We start from the raw sequence: 26,106 nt of genomic DNA, 5'->3' as shown, positions 1-26,106 counted from the left end.
ATCATCCGTTTTCACAAAAAATTACCTCGTAGCTGGACAAAAACCCTTGACTGTATTAAGAGTTTGAAGCTTCATGATGTAGGGAATCGACACTTAGTGTCCGTTTCCCAACAATATACGTGACCCCATTGGCGACCGATAGGGAGCCGGGAGCCATGGGGGAGTGTGTATTGTGGGAGAAAGGACACTAAGCGTCCATTCCCCTCCGTTAATGGTCGTTGGGAGAGGGGTCAAAGATGGCTTCTGACGGGTTGGGAAAATGACATGCGAAAGCGATAGCAGGGAAACATATTCCAAGATCTGAGATGGCAAGTGATCATTAACATAGCAAACACAGGCTTCTGAAATTATTCCACATGTTGACTCGTCAAAAATCTGATGGTTGAACTGGAAAATTCCACACAATAACTGACAATAGATGTATGGTTGAATAGAATACATACCATCCATTAATTGTTCTCTTCCCATTGCTTAAAAACAAAAGATTGCAAGGTAAGGGTCACCAATCTTAAAATAGAAGCTCGAGCTATTCTAAGGTTGACGCATGCAATGCATCCTATCTCTATTTACAGAACTCTCTCATTAACTAAACATTTTGCAAGAAAAAGTGTGATTTATTTCTTACACAATTTCATGTTGACATGTCAAAGATCCTATGACCATATTGCAAGTACTTCCATCAAGAAAGTGATATTCTTTACACAATTTCATGTAGCAATGTCAGATCCTATGACAATATTACAAGAACTGTCATCAAGATTCTCTATATATGTATGTATATATAAAAACTATTTGTGCACGCAGCAATGAACGAGCATTTGATGGCTGTTGTGAATTAGGTGACATTCTGATTTGCTCGGAAAGATGGCTAAACCTAACTCAGAACAAACACTAAAGGCCTTTTCTAACTCGGCAACACAATGAGAGAGAGAGAGAGAGAGACCCAAGTACATTGTGTCCCCTCATTGTGAAACTTTGAAAAAAGAAAGGATTCATAGTTCTCATAATCTAATTTGTCCTGTTAGCGTTGCACTGAGATTTTTCATGCCTAATATAATCATCTACATATAAAACAACAGTAAGTAAATATAAAATGAGGAGACATGTAAAACGCATTATCCACTGTGAACGGTTAGCCTTCGCACATGGTGTGGAAAATCTACAATGTTTCCTGTTATATACATTCAAATCTAAAAAATAGAACAGGAGCACATATGAGACAAACTCGCTCTCGAAGATATGGCTCTGTTTTATGGAGATGCAGGCAAAATAATGCTCTTGTTTTCTCATTTTACCTTCTCCTGCGCATGCAACCGCTGCATAGCTAGCACTTGCTCATTGCACTTTACGCATCGGAATGATGGATTTGCTATGCATCTGGTTCTCAAACAATAATAGCAATACTGATGTTGGCATGGATGGGCCACATACGTAATAGTGATTGGGCACTGCTCACAAATGGGGCAAGCATTCTCCTTCAGCTTTGTCCTTGACATTTGCTCACTTGAGAAAGGGAAAGTCAGTGCTTTCTTTATTGATGTGATGTTGAGTAAAGGTAAGATCAGCAAAAGAAGCTCCTGCCATTACACATAGAATTCAAATTAGTAACTGCTCATCATAGAATCTCTGCCATGAAATACTGGAAATGAAAAGATTATGTTTAGAATAAATCCAAGCCGTGTAACGAACTTTAGGTAGCAAAACTGCAGAGACTCGTCATATTACTTTTTGCCGGTCATTTTACATGTTTTACGTTATTTTGCTGGTTTTATACGGGTGAAAATGTGAGATACCCTTCAAAAAATACACCTAATGCCTCAAAATAGAAGTTTGGAGGCCAAGGGTGCCCATCAAAAATCAACTCTGGTAGAGAGGCAGTCAAAGGAGCCAGGAATAAGGTTAACATCATACGGTCATAAACCAAAGTAAGGTACGGTGTTGTATCAAAAGCTACAGTGTATTACATTTAATATTGTATGGTTTACATTCGTACGGTGTGTTATATCGTAGGGTCATGTGTATTGATTACCGTGCGTTGAATAAGAATACCATCAAGAATAGGTTTCCTATTCCTAGAATTGATGATATTCTCGATCGTTTAGAAGGTGCTGCAATTTTCAGCAGGTGTCACAAGACGGGCACCACTTGCCAATAGAAAAGAACAAACTGAACAGACTTTTAGCACTTCAATAACAATTGAGCTAAGAGAAAGAGAGAGAGAGAGAGAGAGAGAGAGAGAGAGAGAGAGAGAGAGAGAAAGAGAGAGACGCGGCGCGATACGGAGTGGTGGAATTCCACACCAGAGAGTATTGGCCCCAAACCTTGGCGCCCCTTTAGGTATTTCTTTATATTGCATCAACACAGTACAAGCCGTTGGAAGCATGCCAAAGAATGAGCCCTAGCCTCATATTTAAAGGCCCTAGGCCCCAAAAGCAGTTTACAGTGAAAAGCCTTCAAACTCAAAAGCATCAGGTCCAAAAGCGATGCCCAAAAGCTGTCAGCATAAATCACGAAAATCTGTACAACTGCCACGTCAACAATCAGCGCAAAACGCGGAAATCCATACAGCTTGCGACATCGTCATGTTAGCGCAAATTGCAGAGATCAGTACAATTCTGCCACGTCATCAACTGGTTGCGCAAGCCTGCTTTATTCTAATTCCTTTATGACTCTTGGGCCCCATCGGACGGGATCCCCATAAGTTGGTAGGACTTTCTTCTGTTATTTGTTCTCTTAGGGTTTAGGCCCCTCGGCCGACATCTGCAAGTTGGCTCCCTTCTTTAGGACTTTGACACATCAGCAGTTTGTGACATCTCACCTTCTTGAAAGAGAGTAATCGTCTGCGATTACAGCATATCTGCAAAACAACTCAAGTTAGCTCAAAAATTTCCGAGGGTCATTTCGAGGGACATTTTGAGGGACAATCAATTTGCTCTTTTTGTTAAGGAGTAGCTTCTCCTTTTTGACTGTTTTAATCAAGCAGTTAGCTTCTCCTTTCGTCCAAATCGAAACTCTTGATATTCCGGCGTAGTAAAATTAGCCATCACACCCAGACCATAGTGATCTTCCACGGGTATCTTGATGCACTAAAATTACATACCCAGGCAATCTTATCCAATTAGGAATATTTAGTGTTGAGCTTATATGTGAAGCTACTCAATATATGGCTTCTCTATATATGGCACCCAGGTCCCCTCTATATATACATCATCTCATGTGTGTATTCTATACACACTTTGGGGTTCTATTGCTGTGATCTCTCTCTTTCTCTCTCAACATGGTATCAGAGCAGTACGTTTTTGTTTTCGATTTTTCTCCTAATTGAAAACGACTTTGCAGAAACTATCCGTGTGAGGCACTGGAATCGATGTGGTTTACAACTTTGCAGAAGAAAGTTTTTTCAAATTCTGCACCGATTTTGAGTTATCATTCGCAGACTGCATACATACCTGAAAAGAAACTTTCGCTTTTTGTTTTTTATTTTTCTGCTAATTGAAAACGATTTTGCAGAAACTACCCGCAAGATGCGCTGGAATCGATGTGGTCTACAACTTTCCAGAAGAAAGTTTTTTCAAATTCTGCACCGATTTTGAGTTATCGTTCGCAGATTGCGTACATAGCTGAAAAACAACTTTCTCTTTTTGTTTTTTATTTTTCTGCTAATTGAAAACGATTTTGCAGAAACTACTCGCAAGAGGCAATGGAATCGATGTGGTCTACATCTTTGCAGAAGAAAGTTTTCTCAAATTCTGCACCGATTTTGAGTTATCGTTCGCGGACTGCGTACATACCTGAAAAGCAACTTTCGCTTTTTGTTTTTGATTTTTCTGCTAATTGAAAACGATTTTGCAGAAACTACCTGCGATAGACATCGGAATGGATGTGGTCTACAACTTTGCAGAAAAAAGTTTTTTCAAATTCTACACCGATTTTGAGTTATCGTTCGCGGACTGCGTACATACCTGAAAAGCCACTTTCGTTTTATGTTTTTGACTTTTCTCTTAATTGAAAACGATTTTACAGAAACTTCCTGTGTGAGGCACCGGAATCGATGAGAAACTATTCGCATGAGCCATCGGAATCGATGTGGTCTATAACTTTGCAAAAGAGAGTTTCTCTAATTCTGCACCGATTTTGGGTTATCATCTAGGACTACGAATATGTTTGAAAAGCAAAATTTTACTTTTTGCTTTTGATTTTCCTCATAATTGAAAACTTCTCAATTCTATTTTTTCTTCATCAATCGTATATTTGTTACTGACGTAACTTTGCTGCAGAAGCCAGTTACATATCGTTCCGATTCAGTCGAGCCGTTGATGATCGTCCAAATTTTATCGAGCTACTGTTGGTACATGACCTTTTGTTATATGATATATTCGTTCATTGATTCTCGTATAATTATTCTTCTAGAGATATAGTTTACGTCGTTTTATTGATAATTTCTCATTGATACCATAGTGATTTTGATGGTACCATGATGATGTTTTGTTAGTACTTTGATCATGGTGCTTTTCGTTGATACCATGATGATATTTCATTGATACCAAGGTTATTCTCGGTGATGCCATGATGATATTTCGTTGATACCATGGTTATTCTCGGTGATGCCATGATGATATTTCATTGATACCAAGGTTATTCTCAGTGATGCCATGATGATATTTCGTTGATACCATGGTTATTCTCGATGATGCCATGATGATATTTCGTTGATTCCATGGTGATTTTCGTTGATACCATGATGATGTTTCGTTGATACCATGGTTATTCTCGGTGATACCATGATGTTGTTTCGTTGATACCATGGTTATTCTCGGTGATGCCATGATGTTGTTTCGTTGATACAATGATTATTCTTGGTGATATCATGATGTTGTTTCGTTGATACCATGGCTATTCTCGCTGATACCAAGATGTTTTTTTTTTTTAAGGTTGATACTAGGGTTATTCTCGATGATATCATGATGTTGTTTCGTTGATACCATGGTTATTCTCGGTGATACCATGATGTTGTTTCGTTGATACAATGATTATTCTATGATGCTTTTCGTTGATACCATGATGATTTATTCATTTTTATTGATATAATGATGATATATTGTTAATACTTTGATGATACTCATTGATATCACTACGTTGATAAATGTCGTTTTATGTAGTATATATATGTCGTTTTATATACACATGTCATTTGCATTACGTATCATGCATCTTGTACTTTTTATCTTCATGCTTTATATCCACATATGTTGTCGTGCGTATATATGTCGTCAAAAGAGTGGCGTCGCGAACCATCTCTTATGGCATTGTGAACGTAGTTATTTCACTAACGATGCTAATAATTTTCATGACTATGTTTTTTGAGTCTATGATCTATGTAGGATTGATCAAAGAATTGATTTCATAAAAACAAACTTGGTGACAATAAAAGATTTATGAAGACATGTTTGGTGATGCCATATTGATGACAACATGAAGATATGTTTGGTGATGCGATAGTGATGACAAGCTACACAACAGATTCACGGAGACACTTATGATTACGAGCTAATTGATAGCCTTTACACCTCTTTATTGAACCGTTGTATTCATTATTGTATTTGATAGGATAGGAATAATGTAACTCCTCATAAAACATTCATTGTAAAAGGAGTGATGTAGCTCCTCATAAAATATTCATTGTAAAAGGAGTGATGTAGCTCCTCATGAACATATGTATATTCAATGATTTTTATAATATAACGGTGGGTGTATATAGAGCTGTGGGTTTTTCCCTTGATCCCCCAAGGGTTTTTTCATCCATAGTTAGGGACCCTTATCTGAGCGGGGGTGTTGAGCTTATATGTGAAGCTACTCAATATATGGCTTCTCTATATATGGCACCCAGGTCCCCTCTATATATACATCATCTCATGTGTGTATTCTACACACTTTGGGGTTCTATTGCTGTGATCTCTCTCTCTCTCTCTCTCTCTCTCTCTCTCTCTCTCTCTCAACATTTAGTGGTTGGCACATCACAATGCAACACAAATGCTCACATATGCATGTTACAAGACATAGAAACATAAAGACGCCAATGAACACTCCCCCCGCAAATAACCATCCTGGTACGGGCCATGAGCTGTTCAACGACTCGCTCATCACTCCTCCCGCAAATAACCTAAAAAGGTCCGGGACATGAGATATAAAGGCTTTTTACAACCAAACGCCCCCCAGACCGCAGCTTGCATCGTTTGGAGGTGCTGAGAGTAACCACTGCTCATACTTCTTAATACTCTTCCCGTAAATAACCATGCAGGTCCAGGCCATGAGTAACAACAACAATACTCCCCTCGTAAATAACCACAAGGGTCCGGGCCATGAGTAAAAACAGCATGTTTCAATCATTCAATACTCCCCGCAAATAACCACAAGGGCCCGGGCCATGAGTATGAAGAAGCATTCTCAAACATCATTTCTCACTACTCCACCCGAGAGTAAAATCACCAATCATTGAAACCAATATTAAAACCAGAGTCAAACAATTCAAATCGGCATCAAGAGGTTCAAAACAGATACCATCTATTTCAAACAAATTCCAAACCCGATCACTAAACAAGTTCTCAAACAGATTTCAAACTTAAAAAGCAATCTCGACATCGATCGAGCTCGAAAAGTCCACTGACTTTCCATCCTGAAAACTACACCAAAAATTAGGGTTAGATTCCTTCCATAAGGTCGTAGCCGACCACAGCATGGTCCATCAGCTCTTGGACAGACAGTGTTCCTGTGGTGGTGATGGTAGTCCCAAGTCATAGCAGTCACACCAGACCTCCGAGGTTATCAACAAGAGGCACCTGCTGAGAGATGTAAAGAAATTTCAAGTTATAATCTGCTAGGGTTTCCATGGCACGCATTTCAGGATACTCCACTCTGCCAGAAGTGGCACTCCAAAGGAAGATGTCAGAAACCATATAACTTCCGGTAAAAAGTTTTCTTGAAAGCTTGCCAAGTCCTTGGAAGTGTACGGCTTGGTAGCTATAGACATCAACATTTGCATGGCACTGCCTCTGAGAAAAACAACAGCTCGAAACAAATCTTGGATCCTTCTCTTGCAAGTGATCTTTATGGCTTATGCCCTGTAAGACATGAGTGGTGTAGACAGGAGCGCGCCCGATGCGCAATGAAGTAAGGGTTGCAGTGGCTAATAAGTCCGGGGTCGGAGCACGGACCTAAAATTTCCAATGAACTTTGTAAGTGCGATCTTGCTCTATCTGCTCTTTGGTGGGACCGGTAGGCTTTCAAAAAAGCACACGCATGATGCTCTGATACCACTGTCACAAGACGGGCACCACGTGCCAATAGAAAAGAACAGACTGAACGGACTTTTCGCACTTCAATAACAACTAAACTGAGAGAGAGAGAGAGAGAGAGAGAGAGAGAGACGACACGCGACACGGAGTGGCGAAATTCCACCCCAGAGAGTATTGGCCTCAAACCTTGGCGCCCCTTTAGGTATTTCTTTATATTGCATCAACACACTACAAGCCGGTACTCCAGACTCTGCACCTTCTCCAAGAAGCATGCCAGAGAATGAGCCCTAGCCTCATATTTAAAGGCCCTAGGCCCCAAAAGCAGTTTACAGTGAAAAGCCTTCAAACTCAAAAGCATCTGGTCCAAAAGCGATGCCCAAAAGCTGTCAGCGTAAATCACGGAAATCAGTGACAACAGGGCTTCGAGCCGTCAACAACATCCCATAAGCCTTTCCATGAGAACCACAATCGCATAATCAAATTCCAATGAGCGAAGCTATTGCCGTTCAATTTGTCAATGATGCTCGAGCAAGGGGGGCCATGATGAAGTTGCAAGAACTAGAATTCCTGGAAACCTTCTCCCACTCCAAGGGTGGCTGCATGAACCAAGCCGGAAAAAATGTCCAAGTTGTTCAACTCCTCTGCTACTTTCAAGCTGTTCTGCAATATCCGATATCCCTCTCTAGAGTCCAAAACTCCAAACTGGTCGCCTCTTCCAAGCCGCAAGATTGACACGAAGCCACTCCGATGTACAATGCTCACCGCACAATTCCGCTCCACAAAACCGCCTCATCGTTCTCGTGTGAAAGCCCTTGAACAAATCAAAGCTCCAAATTGGTCGCCTCTTCAAACTCCTCTCTCTTGTGGCTGACCACTAGTGGAGTGCCAAGTTGGCACTCAAGAGATGAAGCAAAGGGTGGGTACCAAATGGGCTGGCAGATAGCGTGTCAAAACGCTGCAATGAAAAGGGGCTTGAGACAACGTGTCGAAATGCTGGAAACAAAGGCCGCCGACGGTTGCATTTCAAAACGCACGCAGAGGACAGCGAAACGCTGGGCAAGGAGCGCTTTCTATTGCGCCACCAAAGGGATCTCCGTCGCCAAGGGGAAGATGCCGGCGACGAGGGCCTCTTCTTCTTCTCAAGGGGCTGCTCCACCATGCCAAGGTGCTTCAATCACCGAGCTACACCAAGTGCTCTGATACCATGTCAAAGTCAACGATGTGGAAGCGTAGAGACCAAGGAGAGTGCTCACGAGAGAGAGAGAGAGAGAGAGAGAGAGAGAGAGAGAGAGAGAGAGAGAGAGAGAGTCTCCTAAACCAATCAACCTTGGCATACAACGGAGGAAGGGGTTGCTTATATAGCAACCTCAAGAAATTGCCCTACCCAAACTTTGACAAATAAGTAAAATAAATACCTAAAAGCCAAACTAAATAATGGGATCACATTGGGCAGTTCACTTGAGATGCCAAAACTCTAACAAGTTCCGCACTCCTTTTTGAAACTCGTAGGAACAATAATCAAAGCCACAGGATAAAACCAGATAGTTCAAGGTCGCATACACATACAAAGTAAACACATCTTGAGAAGTGACTGGAGCAAATGCACCTGAGAAAATTACCGAGAATTCATGCCAAACAAGCTGTCGATTCATGTATTCAAAGCTGACTGTCCGGCTCATGTTTGGCCTTTGATACACAAGCCTTGTACTCAAAAGTCGTTCAATCAGGCTTCGATAGCTGCAAAAGACCGTGAAGTCATATAAAACGTTTGAGCAATTATACAGCAGCTTCCAGATTGAGCTTGTGCTTTACCGTCCGGTTCGAAGAAATAACAGAAGGTTGATAAAGCTTGCTGCCTTGTATACATTTTCTGCTTTTTGCAGCCACAGCCAAGCTGTGTGCCTCCAAGTGCTCTGCAAGGACCATCAAAGGTTATACAAGTTAATATGCCAAATCTGTAAAGTAACCAAAGTTTTTCATAGAGAACATGCATAGAATAGGAAAAATTGTAACCAATTTCTGCCAACACAAAAGGGATGAAGACAAAGCGCTACAAATCAGCACAAAGAAAACCTTAGCAATCAAAGAATCAACATGCGACCACAATTGCAACACGTTGCAATTAACTTAAAAATTGTTGGTTAGCTTTTTCTTTGGAAAGAAATTTGGATGGGTGTCGTTGCTATATATGGAAGCAAGAACTCTTGTGCAAGATTTATTGATTAATAAGCCTGCACACATTATACATATGCTATATAAACCTGACGTAGACTGTGGTAGACAGGAGACTTGCATGTAAAGTCTGGACCTGCGTTTTTTTAATCATGAGTACAAGACATAGTCACAAGAGAACAGGAACGCTTTGGGGCACGGACAACTACTTCAAATGAGAACTACAAGTTCAAATAAAAGGGAAAGGAAACATTCTAAAAAACAAACCTCGAACATCTGATTGATAGGCATAATAGTGCATGCGTATTCTATATGAACCGAGGTCACAAATATCTGCCAATACAAACGGGAAAGAGATTGGGAACAAATCTTTTCATGGAAAGCATATTCTTTAAGTTTGGAATATTCCCTAGTGAGTGTTGTTAAGAGTTACAACCACTTTGCTGCTTCACTTAGCGTATATGCATACTTGTATGTGCTCCCAAATGCATGGCATATTTTAGTTTGCATCCGGTCCACCTTCTGCATCTTTGGTCTTAGATTTAGCTTCCAAATTAGTGAAACTCTCAGGTGTAGCGGAATTGAAATGGTGAAGATCTAGGTTTTACACTTCCACAAATCTTTACATCTTTCCTTGCGTTAATGATTGCCCTTAGCAAGAATGTTAGTTCTTTTTATTCCCCTAAAGAGAGAGAGAGAGAGAGAGAAGAGGAGAGGAGAATGACACTCGATGGTCTCAACGGCCCTCCACACGGTTGCCGATGTGGTATTTGCATTTGATTGTGTAAATGGAATGTACATACATGCAATACCTTATGTGTAGACCCTACTGACCCGAATGGGAAAGGTCGCCGCGGTAACTCTTCAAGATGCAGCACCTCAGGGGTTGATTTGATGCACCTTTGAATCCGTCTCGATGTGGGATTGCTAATGGTCACCAAGGGGTAGATCTGGGGCTAAATTGTGCTCCCGATGTGAGAGGAATGAAGGGCTGAAAGCTGGCTGCAAAAATGCAGACCTGGCGAGCAAGATGCCACATATCTATCGCACAAAGCAGGGCTGAAAACGCAGATCTTGATGATGCGAATGATGGGCAGCAATGGGCTCGATGCGGTGAAGGAATGGCCGAGAAGAGGCTCAATGGGCTACCAAAGTACTGGACTGCAACGGAGAGGCTAGCATTAGCAAATCCGGCCCGCAACCGGCGAGGGGAAGGGCTGAAAACTGAAAATGCTGGGCTGAAGTTGCTGTTGCAAGAAGCGCTAGAATGAGCAGCCAAAACACTGGAGCAGGGAGATGCAAAAATGCTAGGGCTTTCTCTGACACTGGCTCATCTGTTGTAAAACGCTAGCTCCCTTTACATGGCAGGATATTGGTTATAAACTTTTTAGGACTTATGAAGGGCAACTTTGGAAGAAAAATTTATAAAATAAATCACTAAAATGATATATTAATAAAGTTGACTTCAGCTAAGTTTTTGGATTCCTCTAACCTAAAACTACATGCACGTAACAACGTCTGTCAAAACGCTTGTACAATCCATTTATGCAAGAGGATAAAACCTAATCTAATGGACTCCTTCGGACATGCAAGTCTTGCGAACAGGCTCACAAAATTGCCGGTACTAATCCTCCTAGGATTCTAGGCACTCCTGTCTAGGGATAGGTGGAAAACTGGCTCTGGAGGTCAATGAAGCATGTCCACGTGGCACACAGAGCCATGTGCCGTGACATCCCCTCTTGATTAAGAGGAGGTTGTCACGATGTCAAGTGCACATCTAACCCTATGTACATGCGGACAAGCTATAACTCCTATTTCTACGGTTTAGGTTAGCCTAGGAAGTGTTATAACACCCTTGTGAGCCTCTACGCAGGACGTGCATGTCCAGGCACCTTAGAGTAGCTACATATCCTCTCATTGCACATTCCATAAAGCACCATTAGGACCAAGCCTAGGCAAGAACAACATACGAAGCACCTCTTATTAGTGAGTCACCAACTTATTAATAAGTGACATTTAGCATCTTTTTTCCAAGATCGTGGAGGCTCTAATAAATCTGCTCTACCCAGCATGATTATCCTATATAAGTGACCTTGAGGGTCACCTCCTAAGGCAAGCAAAAGAAGCAAAAAAGTACCTTCAAGTACCAGCAGTACCTGCAGCCCTCCGCCAGCATTTTCAACCATTACCATCAGCGTTTTTCAACAGCCTCATCGCCAACCTTGCCATCCTCAGCAGTAGAGTTCCCATCAGTACCAGCCTTTCTCAACCCGTCTGACCGACGTGTTCAGAACCAGCCATTAGCGATTCAAGCCCCATTAGTTCCAGCGTTTCTCAGCTTGCATGATCAGCGTTTTCAGCCAGTAACAGCCATCAAGTTGCAAATTCCAATAGAGCAGCATCAGCGTTTTCAGCATCTAGCCCTTAGCCTCGCAGTACCAAGCATCTACAGCAAGCACCCATTAGTATCTCAACATTTAGGACCATTGTAACAGCATTTGTGCAATCTAAAGCAAATACCTCTCTAGCGATAGAGAGGGGGGCTCTTGGGAGAGGGGTTTTGGGACCCCATCTGGTGTCAATCTTTTCTCTCTCTCTCTATATCACTCACAAAACCTTCATGCACAGCATCATTCTCTCCTCTCTCTAGTCTTTGCACATCTCCCATGAAGTAAAAGGAACTCTCATTCAATAAAAGAAATTTTGGGTATGCATTAAGCACTCATCCTGAGCATAGACCATCAATCACTTCCGCCACACATTACACACGAGACTATGACAATCACTAACTTTGTTTGTTGGTTTCTTCCCGTAATTTTTATTTAATTTTTGGGACCCTCTTGAAGTCACAAAGGGCCATACATATACATTGTATGGACAGTGTCACGTGACACATCCAGCCCTGTGTCCATGGACAAGCTATAGCGTGACCAGGCTTCAGTTCCGTCAAGTCAGTCTAGAATAGAAAGTGATATGGCACTTTTGTGAGTCTGTTCGCAGACCGTGCATGTCCAGACACTTAGATTAGATGCATATCCTCTGGTTGCACACAGCCTGACCATCAGATTCCCATCAGATCCCATCAGTAGCATTTTTACAATGCATAGACCTATTTTCCCTATTTTTGACATTTTTCACTTATTATTTTTAAGTGACTTTTGTTGGAAAGTAGGTAGGGAGATTTTGCTAAGTTTGTATAAATAGAAACCTAGCGCTAGCACTTTCTGGCAAAAGAGACAGCAGGAGCATTGCTCACAGGCAACTTCTCAGCAGGACCCCAAGGACTTCTAGCGTTTTTGCTCCACAGCAGCTTGGCTAGCGTTTTTGGACAAGACCACAACAGATCATCCAGCGTTTTGCTTCTGCATCAGCTTGGTGACAAGACTACAGCAGATCAGCCTAGCGTTTTGCATTGCAAGGCAACCGGCAGCAGAGCAGAAGACAGTTTTCAGCCCTAGCGTTTTTGGTTTGCAGGTCAGCCCTAGCGTTTTGCAGATTCACCGCAACAGAACACCAAGAAGCATCAGCATTTTCATATTTCAGCAATCAGACATCGCAGTAGAACCCCCAAACCTCGCAGATCTCACCTTCCCGCAGCAGATCCTCCCCGCACGGTCAGATCCCACGAAGTTTGCAATTTCAGCCCGGAAAACGCAGATTTGAGCATCTGCGTTTTCAGCGCGTCGTCGTCGTACCGTCGTCATCGACATCGTCATCGACATAGAGTCAAAATTCAGCAGATAAAGATTTGCAGATTTCAATCTCTTAGCATTTTCAAATTTCAGCCCGTCTCGTCGTCGTCCTCATCGTTGTCAACATCGTCGGCAAGTCCAAGCATTGTAGAGATTTGTGCAATCATAAGTAGACCATTCTTGCCATAGAGAGTGGGGCCTTCGGAGAAGGGTTTGACAACATTCTGGTGTCGTATTCTTCTCTCTCTATCCCTCAGTCTCAGCACCTTCATTCACAGTGTTCACCACTTTGTTTGTGTCCATTGCACTCTCTCACTAAAGGAACGGAAGGCTCTCCCTTCCGTAAGTAAAAGGAACCCTTGAGCACAGTTCGGAGCACTCATCTTGAGCAAAGTTCAACATTCACTTCCGCTGCACCTTACAGACAGTGTGACAGCCGATGGCCGAGAGTTTCACCCGAAGCAGTGAAGGCAAGGTCGCCACGAGATGGTTGGGCCGATCGGCACTGGAATCTGACTAGTAAGGAAGTGGCTAGTTAAAGTCATGTAGGCCCCCCCACCAAGACTTTATAAGTTGGCGGGTACTAGGAACTAAACCAAAGGGAACCAAGTGGACACATGGCAATAGGAGAGCAACCTGCAAGCCAACACACACCTCCAAAAAACTCATCCCAAGAGGAAGCGCCCAAAATTGAGGGGCTGAAAAATTAATTGATTGTGACCTACAATGTGTGTGGAGTAGTGGGTGCAGGTGATCACAGGTTTAATGGAAAGCTTGCCTTCTCCCTTGTCTCATGTAGAGCGATGATTTGCTCTCGTGCATCTCTCTCTCCCCGTTGCACATATGGTAATGCCCCACTAGTTATGCTTCTCAGATGACCATGTATAGTTCTGGGGGTTTTATGCGTGTTTGCCAAGGCAAGAGCCTTCTGAACAGGAACCGCATTAGCTAATTGCTAATCCCCCACAGGTACGCACAGTTCCATTGCAAAGGATTGCGAAACGAAGAGTTTTCTCGCGTGAAAACTCGTCTAACTCAAAGGCGAATTGTCCCATTGTGTACAGGAGCTCCCGGGACGTGTGTAAACGTGTTCGCTCCACTCAAAACGATCCAAAACAGAAAATTGCAGCCTGCTTTGTTTCTTTATAGGTTTAGGGTTTTGCACCTAAAGTGCAAGGTAACACCAAGGGAGCCTCGGAAAGCCTTGAGGTGCTTGTACAAGGCTTTGGGCACCTGACAGTGACCAAAACAAGAAATTACAGCATGCTGAAATTGACCTGCAGCTCACCAGAAAGCTTCTAAAATGTAAGGGAATCCATCCGAGACGTGTACTTTTCACCCACAGGGATTTTGGCGCTGGGTCAAGAACCTGCAATTACAACCCTTGACAGGTTTGAACAGCTTGGTGAGAGTTAGGCGTAAGTGTTCGCGTCGTTTATTTGCAATAAGAATAAAGAAATACCAAAGGGGTGTCAATCTTTGAAGTCATGGATTGTCTTGAAGTGGTGAATTCACGTTAGGTTTATTTGCAAAGTTACTTTGTGTCATATAGTATAGGGAAAGCTAATTGACGTATAGATTGGGTGAAAGCCAAAGTTTACCGGCTACATGCCGGTTTCATGGTTCCGTTGTCGAGACAATACCACTTTTTCCTCAAGAAGTGAGAGTTGATCTGCTTTGGGCGAAGACACAAAGCACAAGAACTTAAAATTCCACTATGGTTAACAAGACAAATGACACCAGAGAGGACAAACAGGCTATTCCTCCAGTGTTTTAAAGTTGGCGAGAGTTCATGGCCACCACTTTCTATACCTTTTGTTGATGTGAGCGTGTCACAAACGGGAGCGCACACGAATAATCAACAAGATGAACATAAATAATCTTTCAACTAAACAGAGTTGAGGGAGAAGTTCGACATAGTATTTGGGACCAGAAGATGGGCTGGTCCCCCCCTTACAGAGAATCCTTTATTAGGGACAATCTTTTTACAAGCACAAGAACCGGAGAAAACCCCTCTGTTCTAATTCTCTGACTCGATGGTCATTCCTTCTCGTAAGGGAAATCCGAGAGACGAGCTCTCAATCCTATTTTCATCTATACTCGGAGTCGAGACTCCGAAGACAATTTCCGAATTCCGTTCCTAGAATTCCCAAGCGTAGGCCGAAGCCTTCACGCTTCTCCTTCGAGATGAAGTACCTGCAAACACACACACACAAACACGGGACACCAATTCGTATGGCGAATCCACAATAGATACCTGTCGCTCTTGCGCGGGAAAGGCGACTTCTGTGCTTCGCACTCTCGCGATCTCTTGCGTCTTCTGGCGACAGAGTCTTCTCTTGCTGGCGTTGACAACTCCTCCTTTGAGTGAGGGCATGTGGTGCTTTTATAGCTTCCTGGCCACAGCAGGAATAGCTAAGCAGAGGCTGGCCGTGTAGAGATCGCGGCGGTTTTTTTTTTTCTATTCTACCAGAAATAGGGATAGAGAATTTGATGGCTGGTTTTGTTGCTTTATTTTCTAAGTGACTGCCCACTTATTAAGTGGGCGGCCAGCATATTTTAAAATTAGTCTGAACCTGCCCAAAAACTCAATAAAACCTTATAAGTTTAAAACAATGCTTTTCACAACACTTCCCAGGCATCCCTGGATGCAACCACATGCACAAATGCAATGCAAACATAGATTCCTCGCGGAAAAGCGTCTGCTCTTCCCGAAAAACTTGTTAAAATATTCCGCTTTTTAAGAAAAGCTTCTCAGAACCCATCTTTATTCTTGTGCTTGCGTCTTTACGCGTATTCCTCTTTCCAGTTTGGATTTCCTGCCAGACCAACGAGATATTCCCTTTCCGATGCTCTCGCCATCCCATCACGTGGCGTATCAAGAATATTTGTTTCCCGATCTCTCCTACTGAACTAACGGTAAAACCCCTTCGCGATGCTTGATGTCACCCATCATATGACGCATCAAAGTTTTCCATTAATGATGGCTTTTAATAATTCCAATAGATCTACAGTTCCTAACCTTACGGTTCAAGTGGACATCTTTAAATATCCTAATTTCAATAAAAATAAATTACTCGAGAAAATAAGAAAATAAGAAAATAGTCCATTTAGCAACAGAGCGTACACAAATTCAAGGGTTAATGATTAGGCAGCATTCTCGGTATTTCGGCGGTGGGTCTGTGTTTCAATGCATGAATGGTTATGCGCCTAAAAATCAACAGTACATAACAGGAACAGTCTTTGGGGGTATGCAAGGCATGATACCAAGCCCCATGTATGGCAATAACGACTTACAGCCAGGGTTTCAGTGTTATCAAGGCCAGTTTGGGGTGCCACAAGGCAATTTTGGTATGGCTAGTTTTAAGAACCGGCAAGCAAATATAGCACCAAGAATCCAAGATCCTAATGGCCAAGGGGCACTATCACAAACGGGCATAGCAATATAAAATATACTTGCATAAATAAAATTTATCACTTAATATTGAAGCTAGAGGATATAGAGAGAAATAGATAGAGAGAGAGAGAGAGATAGAGTGAGAAGATCGACACAGTACTGGGGACCAGAAGATGGGCTGCTCCCCCCCCGTAATAGTATCTTTATTACTGAGGAGAAGTCTATACAAGCACTTGAACCGAACGTATTACCACGTTCGTTCTAGAATAAGACTTGATGGTTCCTAGAAGCCTTAGCTTCCGATTCCTAGGGCAAAACCCTATTCCAAGGAACTTCCATTCCTTATTCAAAATCCCTGAGAACCAAGGTTCTCGCCTCTTGATCTCACTTTCCAGACTCAGGGCATGACATCCCTGCAACTCTTTTCTAACTCTGTTTCCACAGTCCTCTTCCTGCAGATTAACTCCGCTTTCCTGGACACGAAGTCCTTCCCTCGGGAATTTCAACTTCCGCATCACATCTCCAGAGTCTACCTCTCTTCGATCCGTGGATTTGCTTCCCAAACTTGGGTACGAAACCCTTGGGCTGATCTGGCTCTAGTTCCTCAGAGCGCTTTTCTCGTGCACAGGCTCATGCCTTCCTTTGCTCCTACTCCCTCACGAAGAGGAAGTACACCTACAATCAAATACTCAGAGATCATAACATGAAAATCGTTACCTTCAAAGTCTCGACACTCGAAACGCAACTCGGTTCTCGAAAAGCAATTTCCCGGAAGAGATCTCTACATAGAAAATCCTCTCTTCCAATCTTACACACAGAAGAGGTGTGTTCTCGGGTTCCTTCTCGTAAATCAGCCCCGTCTACGACGTTTATGGGCTGAAAACAGAGAAAAATAGCAACTTCTCGCGATGGAAACACGCTCCGTAGGCACTTCTTCGCGAGGGAACTCGCGCACTGGGTCTTGGCAACATATGGTACACTTGGGGCGGCCATGGGCATCACCGGCAACGTCTTCTTTATGGCTGAAATCTACAACAGCATCTCCTCCTTGCAAAGATTGGTCTTCCCCTCTGAGTGAGGGCATGTGATGCTTTTATAGCTCCTAGCCACGGACACGGATAGCTGCTCGCGTAAAGATCGCGACCGTTTTTTTTTTTTTTTCCAAATTTTTATTTTCATTTTTTTTTTCGATGTTCTACCAAAAAAAGAGAGAGAAAACGCTAGCTGATCTATTGCCTTATTTATCAGATGACTACCCACTTATTAAGTGGGCGGCCGGCGTATTTTAAAATAGTATGAACCAGCCCAAAAACTCAATAAAACCTTATAAGTTAAAAACAATGCTTTCACAGCACTTCCCAGGCGTCCCTGGATGCAATCACATGCACAATTGCAATGCAGACATAGACTTCCTCGCGGGAAAGCATCTGCTTTCCCGAAAAGCAATCCCGCTTTCTCAAAAAGCATCTGGTTTTTCCTCAAAGTTTCCTCTGAACCCATCTTCATTCAAGTGCTTGCTTTTCCTTGTGCACAATTCCAACACAGTTCGGAATTTCCTCCCGACTATGGATATTCCCTTTCAGATGCACCCATCACCCACCTTGTGACGCAGCAAGAATACCCATCACCTAGTCCTTTCCTACCGAACTTACGGTACAATCTCCTTCACGATGCTCTATGTCACCCATCCTATGACGCATCAGAGATGTCCGTTCCCGGATGGTCGGATACTTCTTCCCGATGCTCCCTGTCACCCATCCGATGTGACGCATCAGAAGTACTCGTTCCTGGTGGCCTTACAGATATTCCCTTTCACAGTGCTCCCGTCATTACTCTGTATGACGCACTAGGAATATTCTGTACTCGGATGTCTCCAGTGAGAAAAACCCTCTCACTTAAAATTCCAATAATTCATTTAGAATTATTTTTCCTTGGTGTTCCAAGCGAGAAAACCCTCTCACTTATAAATCCAATAATTCATTTAGAATTATTTTTCTGTCAGATAAAGCTAATTTCGCAACAGCCACAAATGATCCCTACCACTGTACCCATATTACAAACACTTCCCAATTATAATTTGGCATTGTTGGAGAAGCCAAAACCATACAAGAAGGTGATTGTAAGGTGCAGCGGAATGAAGGTTTGAACTTTGCTCAAGATGAGTGCTCCAAATTGTGCTCCAGGTTCTTTTTGTTCTTATGGAAGGGAGAGCCTTCCGTTCTCAATGAGAGAGTGTAATGATTACAAACAAAGTGAATGGACACTATGCGTGCAAGTGTATGAGACTAAGAGATAGATAGAGAAGAGAGATACGACACCAGAGACGTTGTAAAACCCTCCTCTGAAGGCCCCACTCTCGTCGGCGAGAGTGGTCTACTTATGATTGCACAAACTGGTACAAACTGAATGCATGTGACTGATGCAAGTCTAGGCTATGTCGGCGATGACGACGGGGATGGCGAAACAGACCTAAGGGCTGAAATCTGCAATCTTTTATCTGCTGTCCAAACACGCTATGGGCTGAAATCTGCGGCAAATCCAAAACGCTGGTTTTGGGGCTGCTTTTTGCTGATCTTTGTCGCTGAAAATCTGCAGGTCTTAGGGCTGAAAACTGATGTTCTTTGGGCTGAATGTACTGTTGTTTCATTGCTGAAAAACGCCAGGCCAGAAGTGGGCGATGTGGGCTTTTTACTAACGCTAGGGCTGAGGGGTTCTTGCGGTGAAGATCTGCTGAAAAAACGCCAAGTCTGGAGTCTGCTAGGCGATGATGTCCTGCTGAAAACGCTAGGCTGAAGCTGATGAGGGTGATGACCTCCTGCTGAAAACGCTAGGCTAATGCTGATGAGGGCGATGACCTCCTGATGCAAAACGATAGGGATGGGATCTTGCTTGGAGGGGAAACCACCAAGGTTCTTGCTTGAGAAGTTGCCTGTTGAGCTTGGCTCCTGTTGCCTCTTCTGCCATTTAGTGCTAGTCTAGGTTTGCTTATATACAAACTTACTCAATTTGCCCTACCTACTTTCCAACAAAAGTCACTTAAAAATAATAAGTGAAAAATATCAAAAATAGGTAAAATAGGCTAAATGCACTGGAGAATTCCCCTGAAGGATTCTGATGGATTCTGATGGGAATGCTTATGATCATGCTGTGTGCAACCAGAGGATATGCATCTACACTAAGTGACTCGACATGCACGGTCTACGAACAGACTCACAAAAGTGCGAGATCACTTCTAAATCTAGATTGACCGGACTGACTGAACCCTTGTCGTGCTGTAGCTTGTCCACGGACACGTAGGGTTGGATGTGTCACGTGACAGTGATACAATTGTGAAGTTTGATACTTTCAGCGGACTCCTACCTTCCTCCACCAGTTTGATAATGCTTATGCAGGGGGGGAATTTTACAGAGGCCTCGAAGGTCTAGAAAGTTGCCACTTTCTTGAAAGGAAATGCGCGTTCATGGTGGACGACATTGTTGATGCAAGTATAGGCACCCGCCACATGGGTTTACTTTAAACAGATGTTTGTATCTGCATGGCTGTCAAATGAGTTTGAAGCTGATGTTACAACAGGTTGGCACCAACTCAATGCGACTACTCGCAAAAGCTTAAAGGAGTACATTTGAAGTTCCGTTGCTCCTTTCAGTAGCTTCATACAGATCTGTGCCATTGACAAAGCAGATAGAGAAGTATTGTTGTGGGTTGCCTAAAGGGCTCAGGAACTACTGTACAAAGAACAAAGTGGCCACCCTTACTCAGCTTATGAAGGTTGTCAACACTCGTCATGCCTTGTTGAAAGGAGAAGACAGTGGATTCTAGGGCAACGTGAAAGCGGGTCAGTCAAAGAAAAATTCAACAGAGAAGCATAGTTACCGGGAACACGGAATGTGAACGGCGACGAGCCTCCCCGCGGAACAGGAGAACGGCAAGGGGTCCGAAACAGGAACGGCGCAGAACGGGAGGCATAAAAAGCACCCAAATAATGCAATTTTTAGCGTTATGTGTTTGAATACAAGTAGTATTAGTCTTTAGAGTCCTTTGACTTTAATACTCACAAAAAACATGATTTGAAGACCATTCCACCTTATTATGGCTTGATTGCATCGTGTGGTGATACGCGGTCATAGTACATTCACAACAGACACAGTGCATGCTTGAGATAGAGAGCTTGAGAGAGGCTTCACTTCTTGAGACCAAGGGAGAGAGAGCTTGAAGCCTTGAAAGTTGAGGGCAGGCTCAAGAGAGAGAGCTTGAGAGCTTGAGGATAGAGCTTGAGAGCTTGAGGCCGAAGCGCGAGGGTAGAGCTTGAGAGAGAGAGAGAGAGAGAGAGAGAGAGCCTTGAGGCTTGTTGCATTTGTGAAGGAAAGGGGTGAAGGGGGAGCAATTTATAAGGAAAAACACACACCCAAAATCTACCCCTTTAAGCTTTCTTACCATTGCTGCCGTTCCGGGACGTTCCGGCCTCGTCCCCCCCCTGTCGTTCCGGTGATGCCAGGTCTCTCAGAACGCCCTGCCATTCCCGGCACTTGCAACCGGCCGGAACACCGTTCCGATGTTCCAAGCCCTGATAGGGGTGTTCCCCGATAACTCTGCAAAGAAGCCCTTGGCAAAAGTGACTCATGAGGCTTCCCACGAGTCAGGAAAGTCAGAGAAAGCTAAGGACTCAACCCAAGCGTCTGGAGAGAACAAGCAAAGAAAAAGAAAAAGCCTTTTGTGCGAAAGTCTTTCGAAGAGTAGAAGGCTTAAATGGCTAAGAATATAAAAAAATTGCGAACAGCTTGGTCATTTTGCTGCAAATTGCCAGATTGTCCACAGAGGAAGAGGCCAACTGACTCAGAGGGACAAAGACGACAAAAAAGAAAAGAGGCACAAACCCACAGCCGGTTTAGTGCCAGATACGATGGGCGATAGGCCAAATTCTCATGCAAGTGAGCTATGCAGAGCATGGAATAAAGTTAGGCATCAAAGAAAGCTTATTTTCTTTGATCCACGTGCAATGAGGGGTGCACCCGCAGGAAGGAGTTGAGCGACGCAGATTGCAAGCAATACCCAAGTACCCAAGTATCCCAAGAACCCAAGTACCCCAAGAGCACCAAGTACACAAGTACCCCAAGAACCCAAGAACCTCAATACCCAAGTACTCAGTGCATGGTCATCACCAGAAGTGGAATGGATACTTTGCGTGAAGGTGATGAGAGTGGAATTGGAGAAGAAGAAGTCCCTATACCAGGAGGAAGATTTCCTGATCCTCCTGCATCCCCATCTATGCCACGGATTGCACAAATTCTATGGAGACTTTGACGAAGTCCATGATGGAGATGATGCTACAACAAGAGGCTCAGCATGCCGCTATGGACAGAGAACGTGAAGAACGAAGGGCGGCTATGGAGCTCGAGCATGAGCATTGAGCAAGCACGCGAAGCTCGAGGCATAGCGGCTAAAGAGAAGAGGGCAACTATGGAGCTAGGGCGTGAGCACGCAAAGCTCAACGCATAGCGGCCGAAGAAAAGCGGGCAACTATGGAGCTAGAGTGAGAGGCGCAGCGGGACCAACGCATGAAAGAGTTGGTCCTATAGATACTCTCCCCGAAGAGAGAGCCACTCAAGCAAGCCAGTGAGTAATCACGTAGCACAGGTAGAGACGACCACTCTAACAATCCAGTCACTGGAGAAGTTGACTTTTAATAAATATAATGGTAAGATGGATGCTTCTGTGATTCATTCTTGGTTGCATCAATTTGATGCTCACTTTGCGACTAACAAGAAAACTATTGGTATCAGGCCTGGCAAGAGGCACAGATGGCCTAGCACCTTGATCGTGCCGCGGATGGCATACCATTGTCTTTTAGTTGGGTCGACTTCCAAGACAAGCTCAAGGGTCGTTTTATGCCACCACAGTACCTTGATTGGTTAAAAGAAGATCGGCGAGGTCTCAAGCAAAATGGAACTCCTGTTATATATACCTAGATGAATCAAAGATGAGCCCAAATTCATCGTTAAAGGAAAGTGCAAGGTATAGACCCATGGTAGTCATAATATAACCATCGGCTCCATCATACATGGTATTGACTAAATACCACGACATCCCCACTAACGTCGTCAGTGCCCAATAGTGGGTATAGAACTAGGTACTAACATATGCTCCCAAACACAACACACACCGCACACACACACATGAGCATACATCAACACATAGATCAGCGTACTGAGTTTCTATCGTGACTCCAGAGATCAAGGGCAGACTTAGCCATAATGAAGTCTAGAACTAAAAGAATCATTAAATCGAAAAAATTCGCACAAAAATGAGGTAGTTGATAGGGTATACGCACCACGAAAGATACAGAGGATTAGCACAATATCAATGGGTCGTAACTCCCGTTATGTCTTTATCTAACCGTAATTTACAGATAGGTGTTCAATTGTGCAAGTTGGATGAGGATTGTAAAGAGGCTTTCCTCTTTGGTTTAGACGAGTACATCAAGTACGACGTGAAAGTCTTCCGACCCACCGACTTCAATGACGCCGTCAAGATCACTCTCGAGCAAGAAATGAAGCACAACAAAGGTAAGCCGAAGGAAATCAAGTCAAGTGCCCCTCATAACCAACAGAATGGTAAGCGCCATGGTAAGAATGATGGTAATTCTTCCTCTTCTCAATCTTCCTTTACACCTACAGCACAGCACTCTTCACCTAACAATGATAATAAAGGAAAGGCTAAAGCTCAGGAAATCCCTAAATTAACATCGGAAGAAAAATCTGTTCAAGGAATAGTAGGAGGTTGGTTAAGTCTTGAAGAACGAACCGAGTATGGAAAAGAAGGAAGATGTTTTCAATGTCACACTAAAGTCACATGAAAAGAGATTGTTCTAAGAAAGCACCCAAAGAACCCACAAAACCCACATCTTTTGTTAGTGTTATAAATACAAAAACTAATGTGCACCAAGTTTCTAGTGATCATCTAGATGAGTCTCTCATGAAGTGTTATGGTCATGTGAATGGCCACACATGGCCAACATATTGTGATCTTGTTTGATGCTTGCAGTATGCATGATGTGATTAGTGATTCTCTTGTAAAGAGCACACGTTTAGAAGCTATTCCAATGGATCCCATTGTGGTCTCTTGATTTGTTATTGGCATGCAATCCTCACTTACGCATGAATCTCCTAATGTGACAATCTCAGTACAAAACATAATTGTCGTCTATCCTCTGTCTGGATGTGATATGATTTTTGGCATACAATGGTTTAGAAGTTTTGATCCACGTAGAAAGAGAACTCTCTCTCTCTCTCTCTCTCTCTCTCTCTCTCTCTCTCTCTCTCTCTCTCTCTCTCTCTCTCTCTCTCTCTGTGTGTCAAAGGTGCCTCTCTCGTGATTATTCGCTGTGAGAAAAATATTCCGTCTTTGTCATTAACATCTTGTTAGATTTACACCACTCTGCTGCTTCATAGGTCTAGGGCATGCTTGTACGGCTAGTATGTCTCCGGGCTGGCCACCCATAGTCTAGGTTGCTCCTAGTCCGGCCACCCAAGTTTGGGGCCGGCTGCCCACTTTGCCCTACCTCCACTTAGGCACCTATTTATAGGGCCAGGGGGGTACCCACTTCCATCATAACCGATGTATTGAGGGTCTCTTGTTCTGGTAGTCATGGGAGACTGATTGCACCCTCTTCCCCATACAAGCGTTTGTGTCTCTGTCTCTCTCTCTCTCTCCTCTCACGCTTCCGCACACGCGCACTCTCACACATCTCACTCGTGTTTTGAAAGAGGATAAAGCACATAGTCCCGTAGTCTCTCTAAGTACACAGTCCCTCAGTCCAAAAAAAAATTGGTCATTGCATGATAAGGAACCTCTCTCAGTCATTCATTCTCTACAGTCTAAGAAGCATTTTCCGCATGATAGAGATTTAATTGTTAGTAAGGATCATCAAGCCTTCAAGTGGCTCCAATCTGTACCGAGTACACCTTGGAGTGACCGTAAAGCTGGATGGTTCCAGTCTTTTGAGCAATTTGGTGGTTTGATTGACTAGTAAAGCTAACCCAATTGCAGATACGATTAGTCAAGAAGGGTAGGATCGATCTTGGCTCTCGAGTCAAGGTCCACAGTACCGATTTAGAAAGTATCTTTCGTTCACATAAAGAGTCACTATGCATTTTTTGTCTCTCTCATTCGTCATGGTCTCTTGTATTTTCGTCATCCTCTTTGTGTGTTACCTTCTCATAGGAAAGCCATATTACACAATGCACATGATTCACTCACGGATGAGCACAATAGCATGAAACGCACCTTACTCGAGGAATACACAATGTTGCACCATTGTAGGCATGCTCATTCCGTGGCAAAACAAAGTCGCAGCAAAAGCATTAGCACAATTGCCCATCAAGCATTGGTATTGTAAGGTGCAGCGGAAGTGAATGTTGAACTTTGCTCAAGATGAGTGCTCCGAACTGTGCTCAAGGATTCCTTTTACTTACGGAAGGGAGAGCCTTCCGTTCCTTTAGTGAGAGAGTGCAATGGAGACAAACAAAGTGGTGAATGCTGTGAACGAAAGTGCTGAGACTGAGAGATAGAGAGAGAAGAATACAACACCGAAATGTTGTCAAACCCTCCTCCGAAGGCCCCACTCTCTATGGTGAGAGCAGTCTACACTATTGATTGCACAAATCTCTACAATGCTTGGACTTGCCGACAATGTCGACGACGATGAGGACGACGACAAGACGGCTGAAATCTGAAAACGCTAAGGGCTGGAATCTGCAAATCTTTCTCTCCTGAATTCTGACTCTATGTTGATGACGATGTCGACGACGATGAGGATCTGTTGCGAGAAGGTGAGATCTGCGAGGTTCAGGACTTGCGGTGCGGAGTCTTGATGCTCGAAACTGAAAACGCTGGTCTACTGGTTGATCATGTCGCGAAGATCTGCAAAGACGCTGAGGTGCCAGGCTAATGCAACAACGCTAGGGCTGATTTGGGCTCTGCTGCGGAAACGCTGTGAATCTACTGATGCAAACTACTAACGCTAGGGCTGATCTGTCCTCTGCTGTCGCCACGCTACTGCAAATGCAAAAACGCTGGCTGATCTAGGTGCAAAACGCTAGGCCTTCTTGAATATGCAAAAACGCTAGGCCTGCTGGGGGGCCTGCTAAGAAGGTGCCTGTTGAACTGAAGTTCCTGTTGCCTCTTCTGCTGTAGAATGCTAGCGCTCGGTTTTCTTATATATATTCTTACTGAATTTGCCCTATCCAGTTCCCAATAAAAGTCACTTAAAAATAATAAGTGAAAAATGTCAAAAATAGGGAAAATAGGTCTATGCACTGTAAAAATGCGCCTGATAGGTTCCGATGGAAATCTGATGGTCATGTTGTGTGCAACCATAGGATATGCATCTACTCTTAAGTGTCTGGACATGCACGGTCTGCAAACAAGTGCCAGATCACTTCCTAAGCTAGGCTAACTGAACTGAACCCAACCCATGTCATAAGGTAGCTTGTCCACGTACACATAGGGTTAGATGTGCACGTGACATCCCCTCCTTTTCAAAGTGAGGTACCGA

General features: G+C 43.4%; 1 protein-coding gene across 1 annotated transcript in view; it reads right to left on the bottom strand.

The window, feature by feature from the left end:
- Positions 1-1,098: 1,098 nt before the first annotated feature.
- The window catches only part of TED3 (Pex2/Pex12 N-terminal domain-containing protein / zinc finger (C3HC4-type RING finger) family protein), a 31,475-nt gene continuing 6,467 nt past the window's right edge, over positions 1,099-26,106 (bottom strand). Inside the window, exons 4-6 of the mRNA XM_086482733.1 lie at positions 9,105-9,205; positions 8,912-9,029; positions 1,099-1,577 (exon numbers count right to left, since the gene is read on the bottom strand). Of these exons, the coding sequence (XP_086338859.1) occupies positions 1,287-1,577; positions 8,912-9,029; positions 9,105-9,205 (510 nt within the window). The 3' untranslated portion in view covers positions 1,099-1,286. The remainder of the gene's footprint in view (positions 1,578-8,911; positions 9,030-9,104; positions 9,206-26,106) is intronic.

Source organism: Adiantum capillus-veneris, chromosome 15, assembly GCF_014529385.1.
Source record: "Adiantum capillus-veneris isolate H3 chromosome 15, ASM1452938v2, whole genome shotgun sequence".
Taxonomy (NCBI): domain Eukaryota; kingdom Viridiplantae; phylum Streptophyta; class Polypodiopsida; order Polypodiales; family Pteridaceae; genus Adiantum; species Adiantum capillus-veneris.
The sequence above is the reverse complement of the archived record's forward strand: the minus strand, read 5'-3'. Positions and strand labels throughout refer to the sequence as shown.